A 21,096-nucleotide genomic window follows, 5' to 3' on the forward strand; every position below is an offset into this window, starting at 1 on the left:
ACTTACTCCTGTTCCTCTTCCTGTCTAAGCTGAGAGCAATAATGGGACAGGCCACACCCACCTGCCATTAAATGTACCAGAAGTTACTGTGCTTGTCTGGCTGCTTTGCCTGACTCTCAGAGTCAGTTATAAGTTTTGTATATGAGAGTTAGACTCCAATGTCTCCTCCTAGCTGTAATCTTGCACCAATTAGCTTGTAGTAGTCTCTTAATAATGTGCTTAGCTATAGTACAACTACTACATAATAGCTTTAGCCAGAGACTTGGGACTGATCATGTGCACACATACCTCCCAACTGTCCCTTTTTCAGAGGGACAGTCCCTCTTTTGACAGCTCAACTTGAGGTCCCTCATTTGTACTGGAAAGTCCCTCTTTTCGCTGCAATGAACAGCCAGAAAAAGAAACAAAGTTTCTAACTTAATTGGCTTTTGGCAGAGAGGCCAGTACAGCTAACAGGTGCAACTAAGATGCTTTATAACAATTTTGAGATAAGAAAATAAGTAATTTTAACAGTTTAGATAAGGAGAAATATTTTCAAATTTTTATAACCTGCCAAACTTTGTAAAATGAACATGGTAATTAGGGGGTGCGGCCACAAAATGGGTGTGGTCAAAAAAAATTGCTGCACTACATGCAAAAAAAATTTTGTCTCTCTTTTTATTTCCAAAATGATGGTAGGTATAGTTCAACTACTACATAATAGCTTTAGCCAGAGACTTGGGACTGATCATGTGCAAAGTCACGCATTCTGTATAGTATGATGTGTAGGTTATATGAGCAGCCACTCCTGAGTACTGTGTGTAAACAAAAGGGGGTCATTTAGGCAGGGGATCATAATCTATTTATATAGAAGCAACAAGCTATACAATGCTTTATATTTATTTATAACAAAAGACTCTAATGATGCCGTCCCCTTACCTGCCCAGTGCTTAACCCTTTCACATCAGAGTGGGTCGAGGGGGGCACAACACTAGAGCAGAGAGCACAACTGCGCCCATGTCACATGCATGTCCAGGGCCGCTGGCACGGGGGGGACAAGTGTTCGAGGGCCTGAAGGGGGGCCCAGAAGTGCTGCATTTTTCAAAGAGCCGGGTCCCCTTTACGAGCGCCCGAGCCGTGCGGCCATTTCACATATTGCCGAATGCGGAAGGGCCGAAAAGACGAAGCTGAAGTCCTGAAGCGGTGAAAAGACACGAATTCACGAAAGGAGGTGAAGTAAGTCCTGAAGCCTTTTGTTTACACACAGTACTCAGGAGTGGCTGCTCATATAACCTACACATCATACTATACACAATGTGTGTGCACATGATCAGTCCCAAGTCTCTGGCTAAATCTATTATGTAGTAGTTGAACTACAGCTAAGCACATTATTAAGAGACTACTACAAGCTAATTGGTGCAAGATTACAGCTAGGAGGAGACATTGGAGTCTAACTATCATATACAAAACTTATAACTGACTCTGAGAGTCAGGCAAAGCAGCCAGACAAGCACAGTAACTTCTGGTACATTTAATGGCAGGTGGGTGTGGCCTGTCCCATTATTGCTCTCAGCTTAGACAGGAAGAGGAACAGGAGTAAGTCATAAGATAATGGTAAAACAGCAGGAATGCCCTTAACCAAAATGGCCACACAAGCAGGTTACTACAATAAGACTAGCCATATCACCTAAAATGATCATATTTATGTTTTGCATACTTTTCTTTTTCTACAATCATTAGAAGTGCAGCATTATATTTCTCAGCCATTTGTAAAAACTTCCATTTATGAACCTGTAGTGTTTAACAGCAGCTCTTTTAGGAAAGGTTTGTTCATGTTTATTACTATTAGACATTAGAGGGCGCCCTCTATAGCAGGTCAGATACTTTCCTTAGTCATGTGGAGCAGAGCTGGCCACTTCTCATCTTGTTTGTATATGGCAATAAGCTTTGTTCTTATTGGTTCAGGAATGTGACTGACAGTGTTGCTTCACAGAATGGTTATTTTATCTGTTTTGTGAACCAAAACTGTCATTTTGTGGAAAGAATGAATCCTGTACTATAAAATCTTGCTTTCTGTCACAGATATCTATTTTGTCATTCAAATCTAGCTTGACATGCACTAGTTAGTTACACTATTATATATTATGTCCAACTTTGTTTTTACATAATTCATTCCGTAAGTAACTTTGCACATAAGTGTGTCTGTTACATGGAGGTTATACATTTGTGAGACAGATTGCTTGTTAAACTGTACAGAATGGAGTTTGTGATATAATGACATCCTTTTGTGCACTAACCAGATTTTGTTTTCATTCTTTAATAGAAATAAGTCTTTTGTATATTTTTTTATCTGTGTATGGTCACAAATACTTATATAACATGAGAGACATTCATTCTGTGTATTAGGGATAGTTTTGTATACAGAATGTATTTGGGACAAACGGCACCCCATATTTTCACAGCCTCCCTTCATTCAGTAGCTGTTTAAAGATACAAAACGAAGTGTGATTTTTTTTTTATTCAAAACATGGTTGCTGGGAAAACTCAAGCGTAGAGGAAGGGTGTACAGCGGCAGTGTGGGGGGGGGAAACTCTATAAACTAACAAGACTACCAATAAAAAATGTTAAGTTTTTTCTCTATTTGTCCTTGTTTGGAAAGGAGTCCCCCATTCTATCCGATGCAATACAGCAGATCCCCTCCTACACTTCATCAGCACAAACAGCACATTTACTCCAGGGTTTTTTTTCTAGCAATATCATTGTTATCAATAGAGATCTGTCTCCCAAGCACAATATTGACAGCCCACATGTCTGTTACAATGAACACAACTAAAAGCAGAGTATATAGCTAACAAGAGAACATAAATAATGTGCTAATATCACCCTGGCTGCCCATATTCATCCACTCCCCCATCTAGCTCCCAGCACAACCCACAGACACCGACTCCGTGGAGCACAAGGATTAGCAAAGAATATGTTGATGAGAAAGAGATGAGCTCACATCAGAGGGCGTCCTGTTCCTCAGCTCCAGGTGAATTCTTTTTTTCATGTCCATCTTGCTGGAATTATTTCTGTTCTAGTCGTGCCGTCCACCCCCCCCCACCCGATCTATTTCTAGGTGTGTTTCCAACCTTCCTCTTCCGTTATACTTGCTCTTCTTTCTCAGATGATCAAACTCAAAAATGATATAAAAAAAAAAGTTTGGAGGGGAGGGAGAGGGCGTTTGAGTTCTGTGCTTGCAAAAGAGCAGCCAGAGGTGTCCTTAATAGAAATCTGAACACTCTCTCTGCATATATAGGAAACGTGTGGAAACTGCTGAGAGCGAACGCCAAGTTACTCACAAGGAGGACAAACATGGCGGAGAGGGGGAAAAAAACACTGACAAAAATATCATGTCGTGTGCGCACTACCCCTTGAGGCGACGGGACATTACTGCAGCTTTCAAAGCAGCAAATGCCGCAGCAAAAGGCAGAGGAAAAAAAAAATCAAGCAAAGCTGAGGAAAGACTGCATACCGAGCAGCTTATTCACTCGTTTAAAATATAAAGCAAAAAGCCCTAAGGGTCTGGAGTAGAATCTAACCACAAAGCATGTTATAATGGGAGTGGAAATCACAATAAAGTATCAGCTTTTGAACCAAAGGTTATGGTGCTGTACAATACCAGCGATTACATTTTTATTCTGTCCCTATAGTCTATAAATATATTTGCATTCTACAGGTTTTTGTAGTCATGCAGCAAGTTACTTGTTTGTTAACTACCTATTATTTACCTGCATTTTATTATATGTGTGTAAATAATACAGTAATTGCATTTGGAAGTTGGAGAGTCCATGTAAGGTTATTTATATATTTGGGGAAGAACGTGCACTCATCTTTGATCTGAAAGTGCCGCTAATGTCACTGCTAGGTGTTTTCTATTTAAAGGGGTTGGTGGCCTTCACACTTTTTTCATTTCAGTTGGTTTCAGATAGTTCACCAAAAATAAAGACCTTTTCCAATTACCTTCTATTTTCCATTTGTGACTGTTATTCTAAAATTGAAGTGTAAAGTTTCATTTTTCACCGTCTAAAGCAGCTCAGTGAGGGGGGTCACCGATGCATTAACTGTTAAGGGCCAGGGCACACACTGCTATTTCAGGAGATTAGTCGCCCATCGACAAATCGCTTCTTCTTCGGGCGACTAATCTCCCCAAACTGCCTTCCCACTAGCTAAAATGTAAATCAGTTGGATCGCTTTGACTTTCCGAAGTTTCCTCGTAAGGCAAACTTTGGGCGACTTCTGAAAACAAAGCGTGCGAGTGCCATCCTGACGACGATTTAGATTCTAGAAGGCAGTTCGGGGAGATTTGTCGCACCAAAAAAGAAACGATTTCCTGAAATAGAGGGTTAAGTAAAATGTTAGGGGCATTTGCCTGGGTCTCATTCTAAAATTGCCGAATCGGCTGAAGATGGCGCCCATGAACTCTGATGCCTGAATCTGCACCGAGGGGTTATGAAAACGTTAGAGCCATTTGCCCTGGGTAACACTGGGGGGAGGAGGGAGCGGGGGCCTATGTAGAGTAGCTTTTTTTAACTTTAGGGCTGAATTCTCCTTTAAAGGTCTTAACTTTCTAGAGAGAAAACAAGGTTTATCAAGAGCTGAATTTATTAAAGTTTTGTCTTTTTAAAATGTTTGTGCTAAAATATAAAATAATACTGGCTTTTGTGCAGATTTTTGCATCGTGCACAGTTTCGTGTCAGAAGCCACACTTGTGTCTCAGTACTACTGGCCATGGGGCTATAAGGACCGACTGGTGTTCTCTCCAATGCAATGTGTACCATTAACCCTAACATTATATCAGTGATGGCCATCTGGCCGCCTTCAGCAATCGTTGAAGAAGCATTGATAAATATGGAAGGGCGAATGTTTCAAGTTCCTTTTTTGAACAGCTAAAGAGTGACAGTTGGCGCAGTGTTGCCTTTATACAGTATTGCTTCCCCCACCTTGACATTACTGTAATTTTATTTCATCTCCATGTCATTGCTTGTTCCAGCCGTATCCTTCACCATGATGCCGTCCCTTCACCCATCTCGGCCAGTGACTTCCAAACTCCCAAAACTGGGGAAGCCGGTTCTTGCAGAGAATAATCGACCCAACAAGGTGAGCCTGGTGATGTTCCTGCTATAGTTCTATGCTTTATTGTGCTGTCTATTTAGTTATTGTTGGGGTGCTGGGGTTTCTTACTTACATTTGTGTGTCCACTCCCCATACAAGGCCAGGGACTGAATTGTAATATACGCAATAAAAAGTACCAATAACGACAACCACAGATTGTTTTTTGGCTGCTGCTGTCAGTGACCCCTGGCAATCAGGGAGTATTTTAGTTGCAGGCTTGAAAGAAGCAGAATAAGATGGCTAATGATTCAAAAACCAGTGAAAAATTAATTGAAAACCAATTGAAAAGTTGCTTACAATAGATCATTATAGGGGTTGTTCACCTCTAAAGTAAGTTTTAGTGATGTAGAGGGTGATATTCCGAAACAACTTTTTAATTGGTTTTCATTTTTTATAGGTTTGTGTTATTTAGCTCTCCAGTCTGCAATTTCAGCAATCTCGTTGCTTGGGTCCAAATTACCCTAGCAACCATGCAGCATGGATAAGAGACTGGAATCTGAATAGGAATATGAATATGAATAGCTTGCAGGGTTTTACCTAAAACACATATAACCTTGCTGGGTGTTGTGCTACAACCTAAGGGTATGGGCAGGGTAGTATCTATCAGCTAAGAGAGTTCGATGTGGTACAGCAAATAAGAATACAGGTATAGGATCCGTTGTCTGGAAACCCATTATGCAGAAAGCTCCGAATTATTGGATGTCTATCTCACATAGACTAACATTTAAATCAAATAATTCTAATTATTAAAAACAATTTCCTTTTTCTCTGTAATAATAAAACAGTACCTTGTAGTTGATCCAAACTAAGATATAATTAATCCTTATTGGAAGCAAAACCAGCCTATTGGTTTTATTTACAGTTTACACAATTTTCTAGTAGAATTATTATGGTAAGATCTCTTATCCCGAAAACCCCAGGTCCAGAGCATTCTGGATAACAGGTCCCATACCTGTACAGGTTTTCCAGCAATAGACTGCTGATCAGCAGCATGTTATTGTGCGGTGCAATAAATGCAATAAAATGGTGGCCCTCGTTTCCTTGAGTTCCTTTGTTTGGGACCTCTGAGCAACTGCCTGTCCTGACCTTTTTATTTTCTTTTATTAATCAACACAGTAGGATATAAGCACCAGTCACAGCTCTGCCTTAACACAGGGAAAAAGCTTTATCCAACAGTACCCAATCCTTAAATAAAGACACGGACAACTGTTCTGAGGTGAATCTGTGATTGTCACAACTTTATTGTATTTCAGTAATAAGTGTCCCAACAGAACCCACAAAGGGCTGTTTGATCCAAAGGAAGGCAAAAAACCTCACTAGAGGAAAAAATTCCTTCCTGACTCCTTAACGGCAATCGGAATTACTCCCAGGATCAAAATGCCCTATTCAGCTTTACCAAAATACATGTATGACTGTATGTCAGTAAGGGGATGTGTGTCTATGTGGTGCATGTATGGCTACCAGTTTGGAAATGTAGGAATGTATGGGTGACTGTAAGGGTGGTTGTATAATTATGTAGGAATGTATGGGTGCCTGTAAGGGTGGTTGGATGGATATGTAGGAATGTATGGGTGCCTGTGAGGGTGGTTGTATGGATATGTAAGAATGTATGGGTGCCTGTAAGGGTGATTGTATGGATATGAAGGAACGTATGGGTGCCTGTAAGGGTGGTTGTATGGATATGTAGGAATGTATGGGTGCCTGTAAGGGTGGTTGTATGGATATGTAGGAATGTATGGGTGCCTGTAAGGGTGGTTGTATGGATATGTAGGAATGTATGGGTGCCTGTAAGGGTGGTTGTAAGGATATGTAGGAATGTATGGGTGCATGTGAGGGTGGTAGTATGGATATGTGGGACTGTATGGGTGCATGTTTTGCAAACCTACCCCTTGATGATAGATGGAAAGGCCAGATCCCTGGGCCATTTCCAAGGGGTCAGAACCCTGTTCCTGCCTGGATGTTTCTGCCTCACCACCTTCGGGTTCTTTCTGGGAGGCGCTTGTCTCTGTCTCCTCTGCTGTTCTTCTTGGAAACACTGCTGGAAGCAGCATGTGTAAAAAGCTCTGCCTGGATGATACCAGAGCGATGATCTTCCCGACACACTCTTCCATTACGTGATCTGGGTATTCAGCGGGATCCACGTTGATGGGTTTGCCTGAAGGGTAGAATTTTATGGCTACTTTCAGGCAGCACAGAGCCATCATGGAGGGTGCATAAGTATAAAACTCATGATGGTGGGTCAGGCTCAGTGCGGCGATGCCTCTAGCAGCAGTCAGGGCAATGGCTTCTTTTGTCTGCTGGGCAGCTACAGGCTTCTGGCTGGCTACTCTCCGGAGGGTGAAATGCTCCAAGAAGTCATCGATGGTCGGTGCTAACAGTTCAAAAAGCAATCTGCAAATGATGATTCGCTCCAGTTGGTTCATTTCCTTCTTTGTAATGGTGGCATCAAAGAGTTTTAGGCAATTCCATAGGCTGAATTGCCGTTTGTCCACTAACTTGTAGGCTATATTGAAGCAAGTGGCTCCTACTCTGTTCAGGTCGGTGGTCTTGATGGGAGCAGTGCGGGCAAGAAACCGCTCCAGAAGGTTGACAGTCAAGCACAGAGACCTAAAGTCCAACTTCAGGCGTCTGTGTATGAAGACAAGCAGGCTGGTGAACTCATACCATGACGCCAAAGTGATTTCTGGCTGACTTTGTAGAAAGTTCAAAGCCATAAATCTCTCTTCAAGGCTTTTGTTGTACATGTAGGCGTCTTCCCCATACTCCTTGAAGGTCTCTAGGCCAATGCCTATGTGAGCTAAGGTGTTCCAAGGCTCATTTTGAAGTGCTGGGTCCCCAGCTGAAGGGTGGCATGTCCCTCGTTGATCACCCTGGTGCCTCACCCTTTTGGGATCATGGCAGCACCCAGGGGAAAGTTGTTCTTCTTCGTTGATCTGTCGTCTTCGCTTCCTCGCTTTTGAAATCTCCATGCTCACAATCTCTCTCTTTTTCGCTATCTCTCTCTCTCACTCTCTCTCTCACTCCTCTCCAACTGTCTCTTAAGACTGTTGGTACTAAGCGTCTGTTACTCCTAAGTCACCTCTGCTGCGCTCTGATTGGCTGGGCCAGCACACACTCTGATTGGTTGGGCCGGCGAAAACCGTTAGGTGCCTATGTCCAGTGCAAACCCATAGCTTGTGTTTGTCAGTATCCACTATTTCTTTTATTAAAGTGTTTTGTGAGATACAGAAAATGGTACGACTAACTAACTGCCTAAAGTTCCCCTAACTTGACATGATTGCTCTCATTACGTAGGTATTTGCCATGTAGCTGAGTGCAAACTATTGGTTTTATAGGGGACCTGTAGTGTCAAGTACACCAACATGCCATTACATATACACCTCTAAAGGAATGTGCTTTAAAAATGTGCATTTCTTACTGCTTTCATAAATAATTCCCCCAAATCTAACTTGAGCCAGCCAACCAACATCTGTACCTTCTGCTGGCTGCTTTCCATGGCTGAATAGGGGAATCCAAGGCTGCCAGCACTTTGCACAGCAAACAGCAGTTAGGTTGACCTGTCAGTTGACTGCAGCATATCTTTCCCTGTGTGAAGGCAGGGGAGCTGTGATTGGCTACCCACACACAACAGAAGCTTTGGTTGGCTACCCCTGATTCCTACTGTGTTTCTGGGATGAGACTGGTACGAGGTGCCCGTCACTATGGGGAGCTCCAGTATAAGTGTCATGTAAGAGATGGAGTGGCTTCTCTTGTACTTGTCATTTTACACAGGAAGACCTCTGTGCATAGAACATGATTGCCTTCTCCAAAAGCAAAGCCCAGAACTCCCAGACTTATAGTATCTTTATCATTTGCAGTACAGGGGATTTCTTTAATATTATAAAACATTTGAGTTGCTCATTGTTCCCTGACCTGTATGAGTCGGCCTGCAGCCTTTTGCCTTTACATGGTCACAGAACATGTCAGTGAGGCTCATTTATTAAAAGTGGGCAAAACCGCAATAACTCATGGCAAACAATTCAACTTTGTAGGGTGCATTTTATTGATTCCTGAATGTGCCTTTTTGGAAGCTGCCACATTGGCTGCTGTGATATCTATAATGTTTTCCGCAGACTAGAGGGAACTGGCATCTAGTGGGCAGTTGAAAACAGTGCCATCTTGGCTAGTGACTCGGATATATATGATCAAGGAATCTCTGAAACATGGGGATACAAGAGTTTTTTCTAAACAAGGAGAGCATGCTTTAAAGGGGGGGTTAGCTTTAAGTTAACTTTTAGTATGTTATATAATGGCCAATTCTAAGCAATGTTTCAATTGATATTTATTATTTATAGCATTTTAGTTATTTGCCTTTTTCTTCTGACTTTTTCCAGCATTCAAATAGGGGTCACTGATCCCATCCAAAAATCAAATGCTCAGTAAGGCTACAAATGTATTTTTATTATTTCTCGCATTCTATTCAGACCCTATCCTATTCAAATTCCAGTCCATTCCAGTTATCTCAAACAACTCCTTTAAGTAGAAATTGATTTGTATAACAGAAACACTGTGTGGGATACAACTTTTATGGCCTTGTTAATAAGTGTTACTTTGTCTCACCAGCCAAACTATCTGACAGTTCCCGCCCCATTCTTGCGACACCATTTTGGGTTACTATACACACTATCCCTCACTTACGACCCCTAATTGCTTTCTGGCATTATTCACATAACAAAAGGCAGCAGTCCCAGTGGCTGTAGGGCAATATACTGATAGCTGCCTGGGCAGCGCCGGATTAGCTGGGCGGGCACCCCTAGGTTGTGCGCTCCGCGCGGTCCTAGCACCCGCCCGCACTACCACACGCTGGTGCCGTCCTAGGCCTGGGCCTATGTGGCCTTGCCACAAATCCGGGCCTGTGCCTGGGAAGGAACCTGAGTGGGTGTAACATTTAGACACACCAGCAATATAGTACAGTAACTGCTGTGTGCACGTTACTCCTTCACAGTCCAGCAATAAAGTACCCCTGACCCCAGTAATCCCTGGAACTGCAACATCTGGCCACTTGGGACTTTGGTCGATTAACACTTTACTCCACTCAGCGAGCAAATGAAGCCACAGCATCTGCACACAAGAGCTTTTCATCTAAATTAGGGATGCACTAAATCCAGGATTCGGTTCTGGATTCGGCCATGATTCAGCCTTTTTCAGCAGGTTTCAGATTTGCCCGAATTCTTGTGCCTGGCCAAACTGATTCATAATTTGCATATATAAATTAGGGGTGGGTAGGGAAATTACGTGACTTTTCGTCACAAAACAAGAGTTTTTCCAACTTTTTCCCTTTCCTGACCCTAATTTGCATATAAAAATTAGGTTTCGGTTCGGTATTCTGCCGAATCTTTCACCAAGGATTCGGGGATTCTGCCGAATTCCAAATAGTTTATTCGGTGCATCCCTAATCTAAATGCACAGAATAGATCCGTCATTTTAGGCAGTGTAATTACAGCTGCAGAACCCAAAGCAACCAATCAGATGTTTGTTTTAAATAAAGATGAAAATGTCTTCTGATTTGTTGCTTTTGATTATTACATAATTACATTAGTGGATATAGAGAGAATAATGTACCCCCTATTGTAAAATAAAGGGATGGATGTGTAATTGCAACACCCAGCATCCTTATAATCAGACAATTAGATGATTATTGTCTGTGGCAGCACTGAGTCTGTGCTCTGATCTTGCATTGCTGCCTTCTCTAGAAATCTCCCTGTTGCTGCTTCAAGTTCATTACAGCACCTAGTGTAGGGTGTTGTGTGCGGCCAAAGGGTATCAGCACTGCAGCATGGCATTACCCAGTGATGGGCAGAGGGTGGCAGCATAGCACTGCTAGATTGGCATATAAAGATTATTAATGGAGAATTCATTAACAGGGACACTGGAGTTTCACACATGAATCCATTGATATCAACTTCCCACCTGCTGCTGCCTGCCCTTGTGTCTGCTCTCTCCTCCATGTTTATACTATGGGACCCTATTATTTCTTTATCTGCTCCCCCATTTTGTTCTTTGTATTTCATGCCCCTAATAGTTCTCTTTTCATTGCCTACATTCTCTTTATTTGCTTTCTCTCCTCACAGTTTCTGTCCTTCTCCATTTTAAAATATCCTATAATATTTCTCCCCTGCCGTCTCCTCCCTTTTTTCCTCCCGTTTTTCTTTCCTTTGCAATGAAATGATAATATATAATCAGAACCTGTTGTGGTGATGTTTTATTCATCTGATCCTGCCAGTCTGTTCTGTGACTATAGGATTAGAAGGATATAGAATCAATGTAGAATGTACTATGTTGGCATTGCCTTTCATCTGAACAGCGTGGGTGTCTTATTTAAAAGCTACTCCTTATTTATACCCTGGAATTGGCACAATAGTCAGCATACAAGTACGGGACCTGTTATCCAGAATGCTCGGGACTTAGGTTTTCTGCTTTTTCTGTAATTTGAATTTCCATGCATGAAGTCTGCTATAAAATCATTTAAACACCATAATTCAGAGGTTTCCAGATAACAGATCCTATACCAGTACTAATTTAACATGCTCTGTAGAGAAAAAGGCATTGAATATGATGCTTTGTTCTAAATTGTATTGGACTGAGCCCATCATGCCATAAAGAAACCACAGCCCAAGGGCCACAACCTAACGTACTTTTTCCTTTTTCTTTCATATTATTTCCTTACGAGTTCTCATTTCATTGCATCTTTTTGTGTCTCCAAAGATGCCCCAGTAGGTCCCCATCTTCTTTTCTGCCGATTCACTGCACATGCTCTGTGCTGCTGTCACTTACTGAGCTTAGGGACCCACTCACAATATACAGTACACATAGAATATATATGTCACAATATAAGGCTGATTAGTAATGAATACAGATAATTACTACATGGCAGCACAGAAACCAGTGCAATTAGCATCAGAATATAATAATCAGCCCTGTAGCATCAGCTTATATTACAGGCCAACCTCATTTTCTACTTGAAAATTTGCGACAACCCCTAAGCTTCGCTTCTTAAGAGCCCACTGAGCATGTGAGTGTTGTAGACACTTTCCAAGATGGTGACCCCCTGTGACAAGTTTGAAGTTCTGGATCATTGCTGCTATTGAGAAGTTGAAACTTTAGGCTGGTGCAATAAATTCAGTATATAAAACATGGCATTTTTAGCCACATTCATTTTTAGGGTTTAGTTCTCCTTTAATGAAAGGCACTGTCCACTTGAGACATCATCCAAAAGGTGAGAGGAAGGTTTGGGGCTGATAAACTCTACTCTTATAAAGCTGATGTACATGGGAGCTTGTACAACACACAACTAGTAACATACAGTACTTCTCAGGCACTTCTCAGGCTTCAGTTTAAGCCTTTCCTTGCCAACATCTTAGATTCTAAATCATTGGTAAGGAAGTTACAGAATGCCAGAGACAGAGTCTACATTTCTAGACTCTTAGACTCTCTTTTTAGAAATAATACTTTCTGTTTGCTGTTCTAATGGTCCTTATTTACTAATGCTGGTGCAGGCTTACATCTTACCCTTTCCTACATTTAGATGAATACTGCATGGCTACACAGAAATCAGTGCAGTCTGCAGTGTTTATATTAATGGATTTCTAAATAATTGAAATTGAATATATGTTCAGAGTTAAAGGGGGTGAGGTGATAACCCTATACAGGGCTGTGCTTAGGTCTAGAACTAGGCTCCCAACGTCGGTGTGAGAAAATCTTACCCTGGTGGTCTAGTGGGGGGACGGCAGGGACGCCTGCCGCCCCCTCGGCGAGGACGCTCGCCGCACTGAGCAGGTTCACTGTAGCGCAGGTCTGTTAGGGCGCGCGCACGCGCCTCTTCCTGGGTTTATGCGCGGTGGCGCGAAATTCAAATGCTATTTAAAGGTACAGTTTTACTTTATGCATTGCCCGTGATAGGATTTTTGTTCCTGGTGCTTCTGAGCTTTGTGCTATATTCTGAACCTGTTTGATTCCTATTTTTGACCCCTGCCTGGCTATTTGACTATTCTGACTTCTGGATTCTGACCCTTGCCTGATTACTGACTACCGCCTCTGATTAACCCTCTGATTGACTCCCTGGTTTGACCCTTGCCTGTCTGATAACGTTTATTCTCTGCCTGCCTCGACCCGGCCTGATCTGACTACTCCTTTGCCTAAACGCCTTGTACTGCGATCTTCTGTCCAAAGACTTTGCTTTACTGTCGTGCCCCTCTGCCTATCCAGAACCCTCATCTTGCACCTCTCGTTTAAGTCCAGGTGGCATCCAAGTAAGCCGAGGGGTCCCCCAGAGGCCCAAAGGCGGTCACACACGAGCCAAGACCAGGGTGCCTGGTGTTTGTTCTGGTGTTGGGTGCCGACCGTGACAGTCGGTTTGGGGAAGATAACATGTTTAAAGTTTTCCACCTGTTGTCTGCTGGATATTTTACTGCTTTCCCAATCATTTCCCCCAACACCAATCTAGAGCCTGCTAACAATCATCTCCTTGTCCTGGCTGCTTTCCTTGGCTGCATAGGTGAGACAGAGGCTGAACAGCAATCAACAGTTATGTGGACCTGACAGGGGACTGAAGTATATCTTTCTCTTTGTAAAGATAGCAGAGCTGTGATTGGCTACCCCTAGATCCTACTGTTTCTCTGGGCTTGGACCGTTAGGAGGAGCCCATTAGTCAACTGTAAGAGACACGAAGCAGAGAGTTACTATGGGGACCTCCAATAAAATGTCTTTTTGAAAGTGGACAGTACTTCATAGCTCACATTCAACACATACACCATATCTTATTCACCATTGCCTACACGGTGAGGTTGACAAAGAGCTACACGTGAGAGTTCTGCCATGGGTTTGAGTGTCTCCTCATGTACTTGCTTTCATATTACACAGGAAGTCCCCTGTGCACAGAGAATGATTGCCTCCCGAAAATCAAAGCAGGAACTCCTTTGTAACTTTTTTTTATATTTTTTAGTATTATATCATTATCATTATATCCGAACCACCCAGTGACATATGTAGATTAATTATGTCTTATGTCTGGGCACAGCCTTGTTAACAGTCAATTGTGAGTTAATATCTGTAGCTGGGTATGTTTCCCCAAAAAACAGTGTATTTGAATGGTAACGCTTCTGTGATATCTGTGATATCAATCAAGTGTCCAAGTGGAACCAATATGATTTTCACAATAGGGGTCACTCCAGCACTGCATAGAACAGGCACATCACAAAGCTGCTGTTAAATATGAAAATCAGTTTGTGTCCCAAAATCAGAGCAAGGCCGGCAGTGTTAAAACATATACGATGGGATATTGTTGTTAAATAAACCCAATATTTCAACAGGATACTTATCACAGCTGACACTTTGCTGCATGAATCAAGACAGAAGTTCCGGTATTGTAAAAGGCTTGCATCTTTTTTTTATACCGGATGGCCAGTCCCTTTCAGGATTATTAAATCATAGGCATCTGGGTGGTATTGGAGCCCCCCTAGCCAACAGCTTAACTCTCCACCTCAACGATTGTTTCACCAAAAACTTCTCAAGAGGTAGGGCGCCTGGAGTCTTAAAGGGACTCGCCACCTATATCACACTTGTTCCCATGGTAACACATGTGTATATCAGTTCCACAGTACAACAACACTTGGAAGCATTATTTGGTTGCAGATATTCTTTCTTATATCCCATGGTCATTTTCAAAGTTGGTCAATATTTCTTATTGAAAAGTATTATAATATTCAATGTAAAAGGGCTGCGCCCAGTTTGTTTAGATAAATTCAAGATGTCTGTAACTAGATATTGGCCTTTCAAATAAATGTTTGCGAGTCCCTCAAGACTTGATCCAGACCGTCTCTTAGCTTCAGTAGTATGAGGTACAAATCTTAAAATATCATTGGCTGGCATATTTATTGAAATGATTAATCCAAATAAACCTGGTCATCATTAGCAAATTAAACTATAGCTACCAAAATCAAAAAACGTCAAAATCATAACAAAACAGAGCAAAAACAAAAAATAATAAAAATCAATAACAAAATGTATACAACCAAAACAAAAGGACCTATAGATATTGTTTATGAAAAAAAGGTTGAACGTGTTATTGTCCATTAAGCCGAAATTCAGGTTTATATGTATTTAACTTAAATATCCAGGAGGTCTCTAGCTGTAACAATTCCTTATCCAAATCGCCTCCTCTTATATTGCGATAACTCCCATCATGTTAGAGAAATCTGTCTGTCAATAGCGGATGTAAGGTTACAATGTTGTAAAAATCTGAAATGTGTTCATATATCCTCCTCTTGAAACACCTTTTGGTGTTGCCCACTTATAAATTAAAAAAAAAAACGTGAATAAATAATTTGCACAAGAGGTAGTGCAATTAATATAAGTGAGGAGATCAAAATTAACTATCCCATTACCAAACTTTAATGAGGGATCCATCTACATTGCTTGCATCTACCACATTTAAAGGTACCAGGGTTTTTACAACAGACTCCACTATTTTTTCTTTAAAATGACTCATTAGATACTCTTATTCCTCCTATAGCTAAATGAGGGGTAAGGTTTTACCAGTTGTCCCACTATTGGATCCTGTGTTAAAATAGCCCAATGTTTTCTCATAATGGATTGAACTCTTTTATCATCTGCACTGAAAGTCAGCACAAATCTGCTATTCTCACATGTGTCCCCCTTTCCTTCAACAATATCCCTATTATCCCTTTTGTGAGTATATAAAAGAGAGTCTCGAGTCCTGGAGCATGCCAACTGATTTCTTGACTTGTAACCCATAGCTTTAAATATTTTATACAAATCATATGCCTGTATCTCAAATTCAGCATTAGATGAACATACATGCCTTAACCTAAGATACTGGCCCTTAGGAATACCCTCAATACAACTCCATGGATGCATGGAAGAGGCATGTCATAAGCTATTGCTGGCCGTAGGTTTGCAATATAATTTGGCACCCAGTACCCATTTAGTGTTGCTCCCAGTGGCCTCATTGTAAGTGCCCATTTTGAAATTCCTGTCTTAAATTTAAGTTTTGAAGGCATGAAGACACATGCTTACTCCAACAGAGCATCTGCAGGCTAGCAGTCCACACGGGGCCACTAATAAGCTTATCGCAGCCTTTACTTGGCATTTCCAAGGAATTTTTTCTTGCTTTTTGTGGCTCCCCAATATTTCTGAGTGAGGCTCACCAGTAAAATAATTTAGGGGATCTCTGCAGTTCTTTCTCAGTCTAAATCAGGGGTCCCCAAATGTTTCACCTGTGAGCAACATTCAGATGTAAAAAGATTTGAGGAGTTTTCTGTGGGGGGTCACCATCCCTCCCAAAACAACCACAAGCAGGCATACTGGTCAGTAGGGTTGCCACCTTTTAGCCCGGTGAAGACCAGGCAGGCCGTGAAATGGAGGGGGCGGGACTGTGACATGGAGGGCAGGGCTATGACACGGCGATCAGCTGATCGCTGTGTCAATTTGATTTTATTTGGACGGTTTTTTTAAAAAAAAATTTTAGGCAAACAGGTTTGGGGAGGCTTAGCCTCCCCAAGCCTTAATAAAAAATCTGCCGATGTCTAAATTCCAGAAACTTTGATAAACCTATGCACAATGGGCATCAAACTGTTCAGTGGACCCCTGGCAATCATATTCAGGGTGCTTTTTCTTAGTACCTAATCAAGTGTGGGATATGCGGAGCTGCAAAATAAAACCTTTGAAGTTATTTTTCAGAATTTTGATACATTTTTTATAAAAACCCCCGATGTTCAGCCAAGGTTTGATGTTTTGTAGTTAGGAGTAGAGACATAGCTACCCATTTTGGAATTAGCAGAATGTGTACTTTTCAAAAATATATGGTTTTCTCTGGTTAGCCTACTGTCAGGATTTTTTGGCCTTGGAATCTAAAGTATGCTGTTTTCTGCCTTTGTGGTTTCAAAAGTCGGTAATATACCGCAGGGAGTTTTTGCTGTACAGAAGTCCTAAATCTTCCTAAAACTATACATGTCTCGTATTGGCACATTCGAGAGCCATTAGGCTTTCCAAATCAGTTTGATTTTCATATGTAAAATGAAATCTTTTTCTGGTATAAATTCATATTCTATGAAAAATAGGATTTTCTCCGTTTTTTTGGTATTTAGAGCTATAAATCTTTTTGCAGTGGTGGAAATACATGAAAACTCAGGCAGATTTAGAAAGCTCAGGTGCTCCCCAAAAAAATGTATGATTTTGCTAGGTAAACTATAGTTTTCCCCTCACAAAATGCTCCTAAATGAGAGAGCACAAAATGTTTTAGAAACGGCTGGCATTCCATGTATCCAAAATGTGAAATTCTGCTGGCACTTAAAGAGTTAAATCCACCTGTTGAAGCACAAGGAAAGTCTAAATCACTGGGGGGCCGCCAATATGTTAGACACTCCCCTGTATTATATAAAGTCACATTTGCATTTCTAGTCGTCACCTGTCAGTATGTATTCATCTCCCCTGAGTAAACAAACAGCAAGGAGCAGGCAGGACCCTAAACATATTTTTGGTTCAGACACCTAAACCCAGGGTCGGCCCAGACCTGCTCCTGCGCTATCTCATCTCCCTCCAGAAGACATATGCGCAGAGGGGGAAGCAATCGGCTATATCGGCAATAGGCGATATATAGGAGTTTGTGGCTGGGGACCCGGGGGATGGTGTGGGGGGCCCCTGAGGCTCTAGGGCCCCTAGTCCGACACTGCTTGTTCCAAGAATGGATCAGGGTTCATTTATTCAGATCACATACAGTGAATAGCCAAATTGTTCTGATCCACTATAGCAGCCCATAAACACACAGGAAGGAAGTGGATCCAGTTGCCTCCTACCATCAGTGAACATGGACTAACGAGAAATTCAGGATCTTCAGTACAGACCCACCAAATGTTACACACTGTAGTTGCTGCAAATGGTCAGCCAAGACCCTGGTATTGATTATTTAATATAGGTAAAAAGAGCCCAAACTCTTTGTGTTTGGTTAGTTCTTATAAGCAGAACACACGGAGCATGTGCAGTGGCATTGACACTTACTGCTGCAGTAAGATCAGTGTATGAAATATGACATTGCTACTCCATTTTGACTTTAGGGTTTAATTCTCCATTAAGGTGTCTGGAAACCCTCTCAGGTCATAACACCCAATTGCCAAAAGAGTTGTTCAATGTCACTTTCAACCAGCTGTTCAGCTCCACTCAATAGGCCACTCTGTATGAGGTTTGTTCCAGGGCAGATACAATATTTTGGGGGGACTGTATACTAAAGATATACTAAAGAGTCAAATGAACAGACACTTTCTCCAGTTGTTGAGGCTCTGTGGAATTGTGTACAATATGCTTCATATCAATATGTTACAGTACACTAGTGAGGGTTCCATTGGAGCATTACAACTCAACAATCTACATGGTGAAGTATTACCACTGCCAGAAGCAATGTATTTGAATCACCCACAAACCTTTCTTAATATTAACCACAACCTCCTCCATTTAAACTTTTCCATTTCTCAGTTATAGAATTCTAAAGTTGCCGTTTTGAGGCAGGATGGTGGATGGAATTGTTCATGGGACCCCTGACTTCCTGCTCTAACTTTTCCCAGCAGGGTGTCCTTCTCTTGTCTGGAAGTAGTAGTAGCATCAGAAGAAGAAAGAAGGCACAACCCAAACCCTACTGGCATTTTTACATAACTCAGTAAAAGTTAAGAACTTGCGGAATACCTGAGGACGGAGCTTATTCCTCTCACAAATTGTTTAGTTTCCCCTCAGCTCTCTGTATATATTAAGTTCTCAGTTTTGCCTTTAGAGAAATGAATAACTGCAGCAGCCGTAGCTGATGATAAATCAGTGCAATGGTTGGTAGTAGTAGCCCATTAACCCTGTGAGAAGCTGGAAGGCATCAGCAACACTAAGGTTACATAACTGCTCAGTGCGTATAACGGGACAGCCTACATCTCCCTCCCGGATGTTGGATCCGATCCTGCTTGTGGTTCACAACGGTTTGTGGAGCAGAGATATGAAGATAAGTCAGGGAGATGGATTGGAGAGATTGAGAGAAAGAAATGGGGTTGAAGCAGCATAGGAGGAAAGAAGTGTCTGATCCGGGGGCAAGAAGGGGCTAGGATTTGTCATCTACACCAGAACCCAGGATGCATGAATTACACACACTGGTCGGAAAAAAATTGTGGATTTATCATTGTTCATATCATTGTTCAAAATAAAATGACTTTCAGTACAAAATCCTGCATCACACATGTCTTGGATTTTTTTTTTTGCATGTTCACTTTCAAACCACAACTACCTGCCCACCAGGTGCCAAAGACACCAGAGAACTTGATCTGGAATGCAGTGATGCACTTAAACGGTGAAATACATAGTAGCTATGGAATTGGAAAAGCATCCAATTTAACCCAAAACCAATACCTGTAGTCCTCTAGTTGATGCAAGAAGCTTAAAAACTTTAAAGATGTCTCTGATATGCCACAGAAGTAAAACGTGACTTTTGATTTGATATATGACTTTGTAATAAGACAGTACCTTGTACCCGATTCCAACTAAGATATAATTCTAGTTAAATTATTAATAAGCAGCCTGAAGGTACAGAGATCCAAATTACGGAAAGATCCCTTGTTAGGAAAACCCCAGGTCTGGAGCATTCTGGATAACAGGTCCCATACCTGTACAATACTTATTGGTGGGGTATGGCAGACTTTTGTTTTGCACCAACTTTTATTTAATTTGTTCACTGTGGGAGGGCATTGTAAGCAACATTTCTGTATTTGCCAATGACACAAAATTATGCACCCCAAAAAAATTCAATCCACGATATGCGGCATCCTTACAGTGGGATCTGGACAAGCTGGTAGACCGGGCAGCTAATAACTGTAGCAAGCAATGACTGCAACATGAAGGACCAGCAAGGTATTGACTTTTCAGCAAACATGAGGGCAACCATTCGTATTAGAAGAAAGGAGGTTCCATTATAAGGTGTGAAAACAAATTGGACAGAGTTAAACTGGCCTGTAGGAATAATGTGATTTTCCCCAGTGGGCCCTGACCTGAATTAGCCCTTTACCCTTTCTAAAGCACAGACCATTAACTCTTTTCTTACTTTTTCAGGTTCTGTGCGTGCTTTGACTTTGATTTCCAGCAGTGAGAAACAGGAAAACGTTAAAGTGGTTGTTCACCTTTGAATTAACTATTAGACAATTTGCAATTGGTTTTAATTTTTTATTATTTGTGGTTTTTGAGTTTTTTAGCTTTTTATTCAGTAGCTCTTCCATTTTTAATTTCAGCAATCTGGTTGCTAATGTCCGACTTTCCCTAGTAACTATGCATTGATTCAAATAAGATACTGGAATATGAGAGGCCTGAAAATAAATGTGAGTAATAAAAAGTAACAATAACAATGAATATGTAGCCTTACAGAGCATTTGTTTTTTAGATAGGGTCAGTGACCCCCATTTGAAAGCTGGAAAGAGTCAGTAGAAGAAGGTAAATAATTCAAAACTAAAACAAATTAAATCAAGAAGACCAGTTGAAAAGTTGCTTTGAATTGGCCATTCTATAACATCCTAATAACTTAAAGACGAACCACTCGTTTACGGTGGTCATACATGGGCAGATTTAATCTGTTGATTTGCTCCAATAGACTTAGTCACAGTTTATCTGCTTGTGTATTGAACTCTCCAAATGGGCCTACACAACAGCTATCTGTTAGCAACAAAATCAGATCTAGATCAGGCAGGTATAAAAGTCCCATTTGGGTGAGGAGTACACCTGCTCAGTAATGAGGTCCTTGCCCTGATTCCCTCAATATCCTCAATAATGCATAATATCAGGGAAAGATCCATTCATTCTGGGACCTCGTAAAACAAGCAGCTCTCTCAGTATAAGGCCAACTATGGTTTAGGAATCTATGATGTGGTCAGGAGTGAGGACAGAAGCTAAATT

At 41.4% G+C, this 21,096-nt stretch overlaps 2 protein-coding genes and 1 long non-coding RNA gene across 8 annotated transcripts in view; 1 reads left to right on the top strand and 2 right to left on the bottom strand.

Moving 5' to 3' along the window:
• stra6l.1.S (stra6-like, gene 1 S homeolog) overlaps nt 1-3,341 on the bottom strand; it is a 67,008-nt gene extending 63,667 nt beyond the window's left edge. For all 6 annotated transcript variants that reach the window (XM_041579953.1, XM_041579954.1, XM_041579955.1 and 3 more), the window contains exon 1: nt 2,981-3,341. The gene's annotated coding sequence lies outside the window, so the exon portion shown is untranslated. The remainder of the gene's footprint in view (nt 1-2,980) is intronic.
• Nucleotides 2,588-13,732, top strand: LOC121399380. Its single transcript, XR_005964987.1, has 3 exons — nt 2,588-3,010; nt 5,012-5,118; nt 13,667-13,732. It is a non-coding gene; the product is annotated as an uncharacterized LOC121399380 (long non-coding RNA).
• LOC121399379 (cyclin-O protein B-like) lies at nt 6,358-9,456 on the bottom strand. Its single transcript, XM_041579960.1, has one exon. It carries the CDS (start codon nt 8,100-8,102, stop codon nt 6,645-6,647), a length of 1,458 nt encoding a protein of 485 aa, XP_041435894.1. The 5' UTR covers nt 8,103-9,456; the 3' UTR covers nt 6,358-6,644.
• Nucleotides 13,733-21,096: the final 7,364 nt, after the last annotated feature.

Source organism: Xenopus laevis, chromosome 1S (genome assembly GCF_017654675.1).
Source record: "Xenopus laevis strain J_2021 chromosome 1S, Xenopus_laevis_v10.1, whole genome shotgun sequence".
Taxonomy (NCBI): domain Eukaryota; kingdom Metazoa; phylum Chordata; class Amphibia; order Anura; family Pipidae; genus Xenopus; species Xenopus laevis.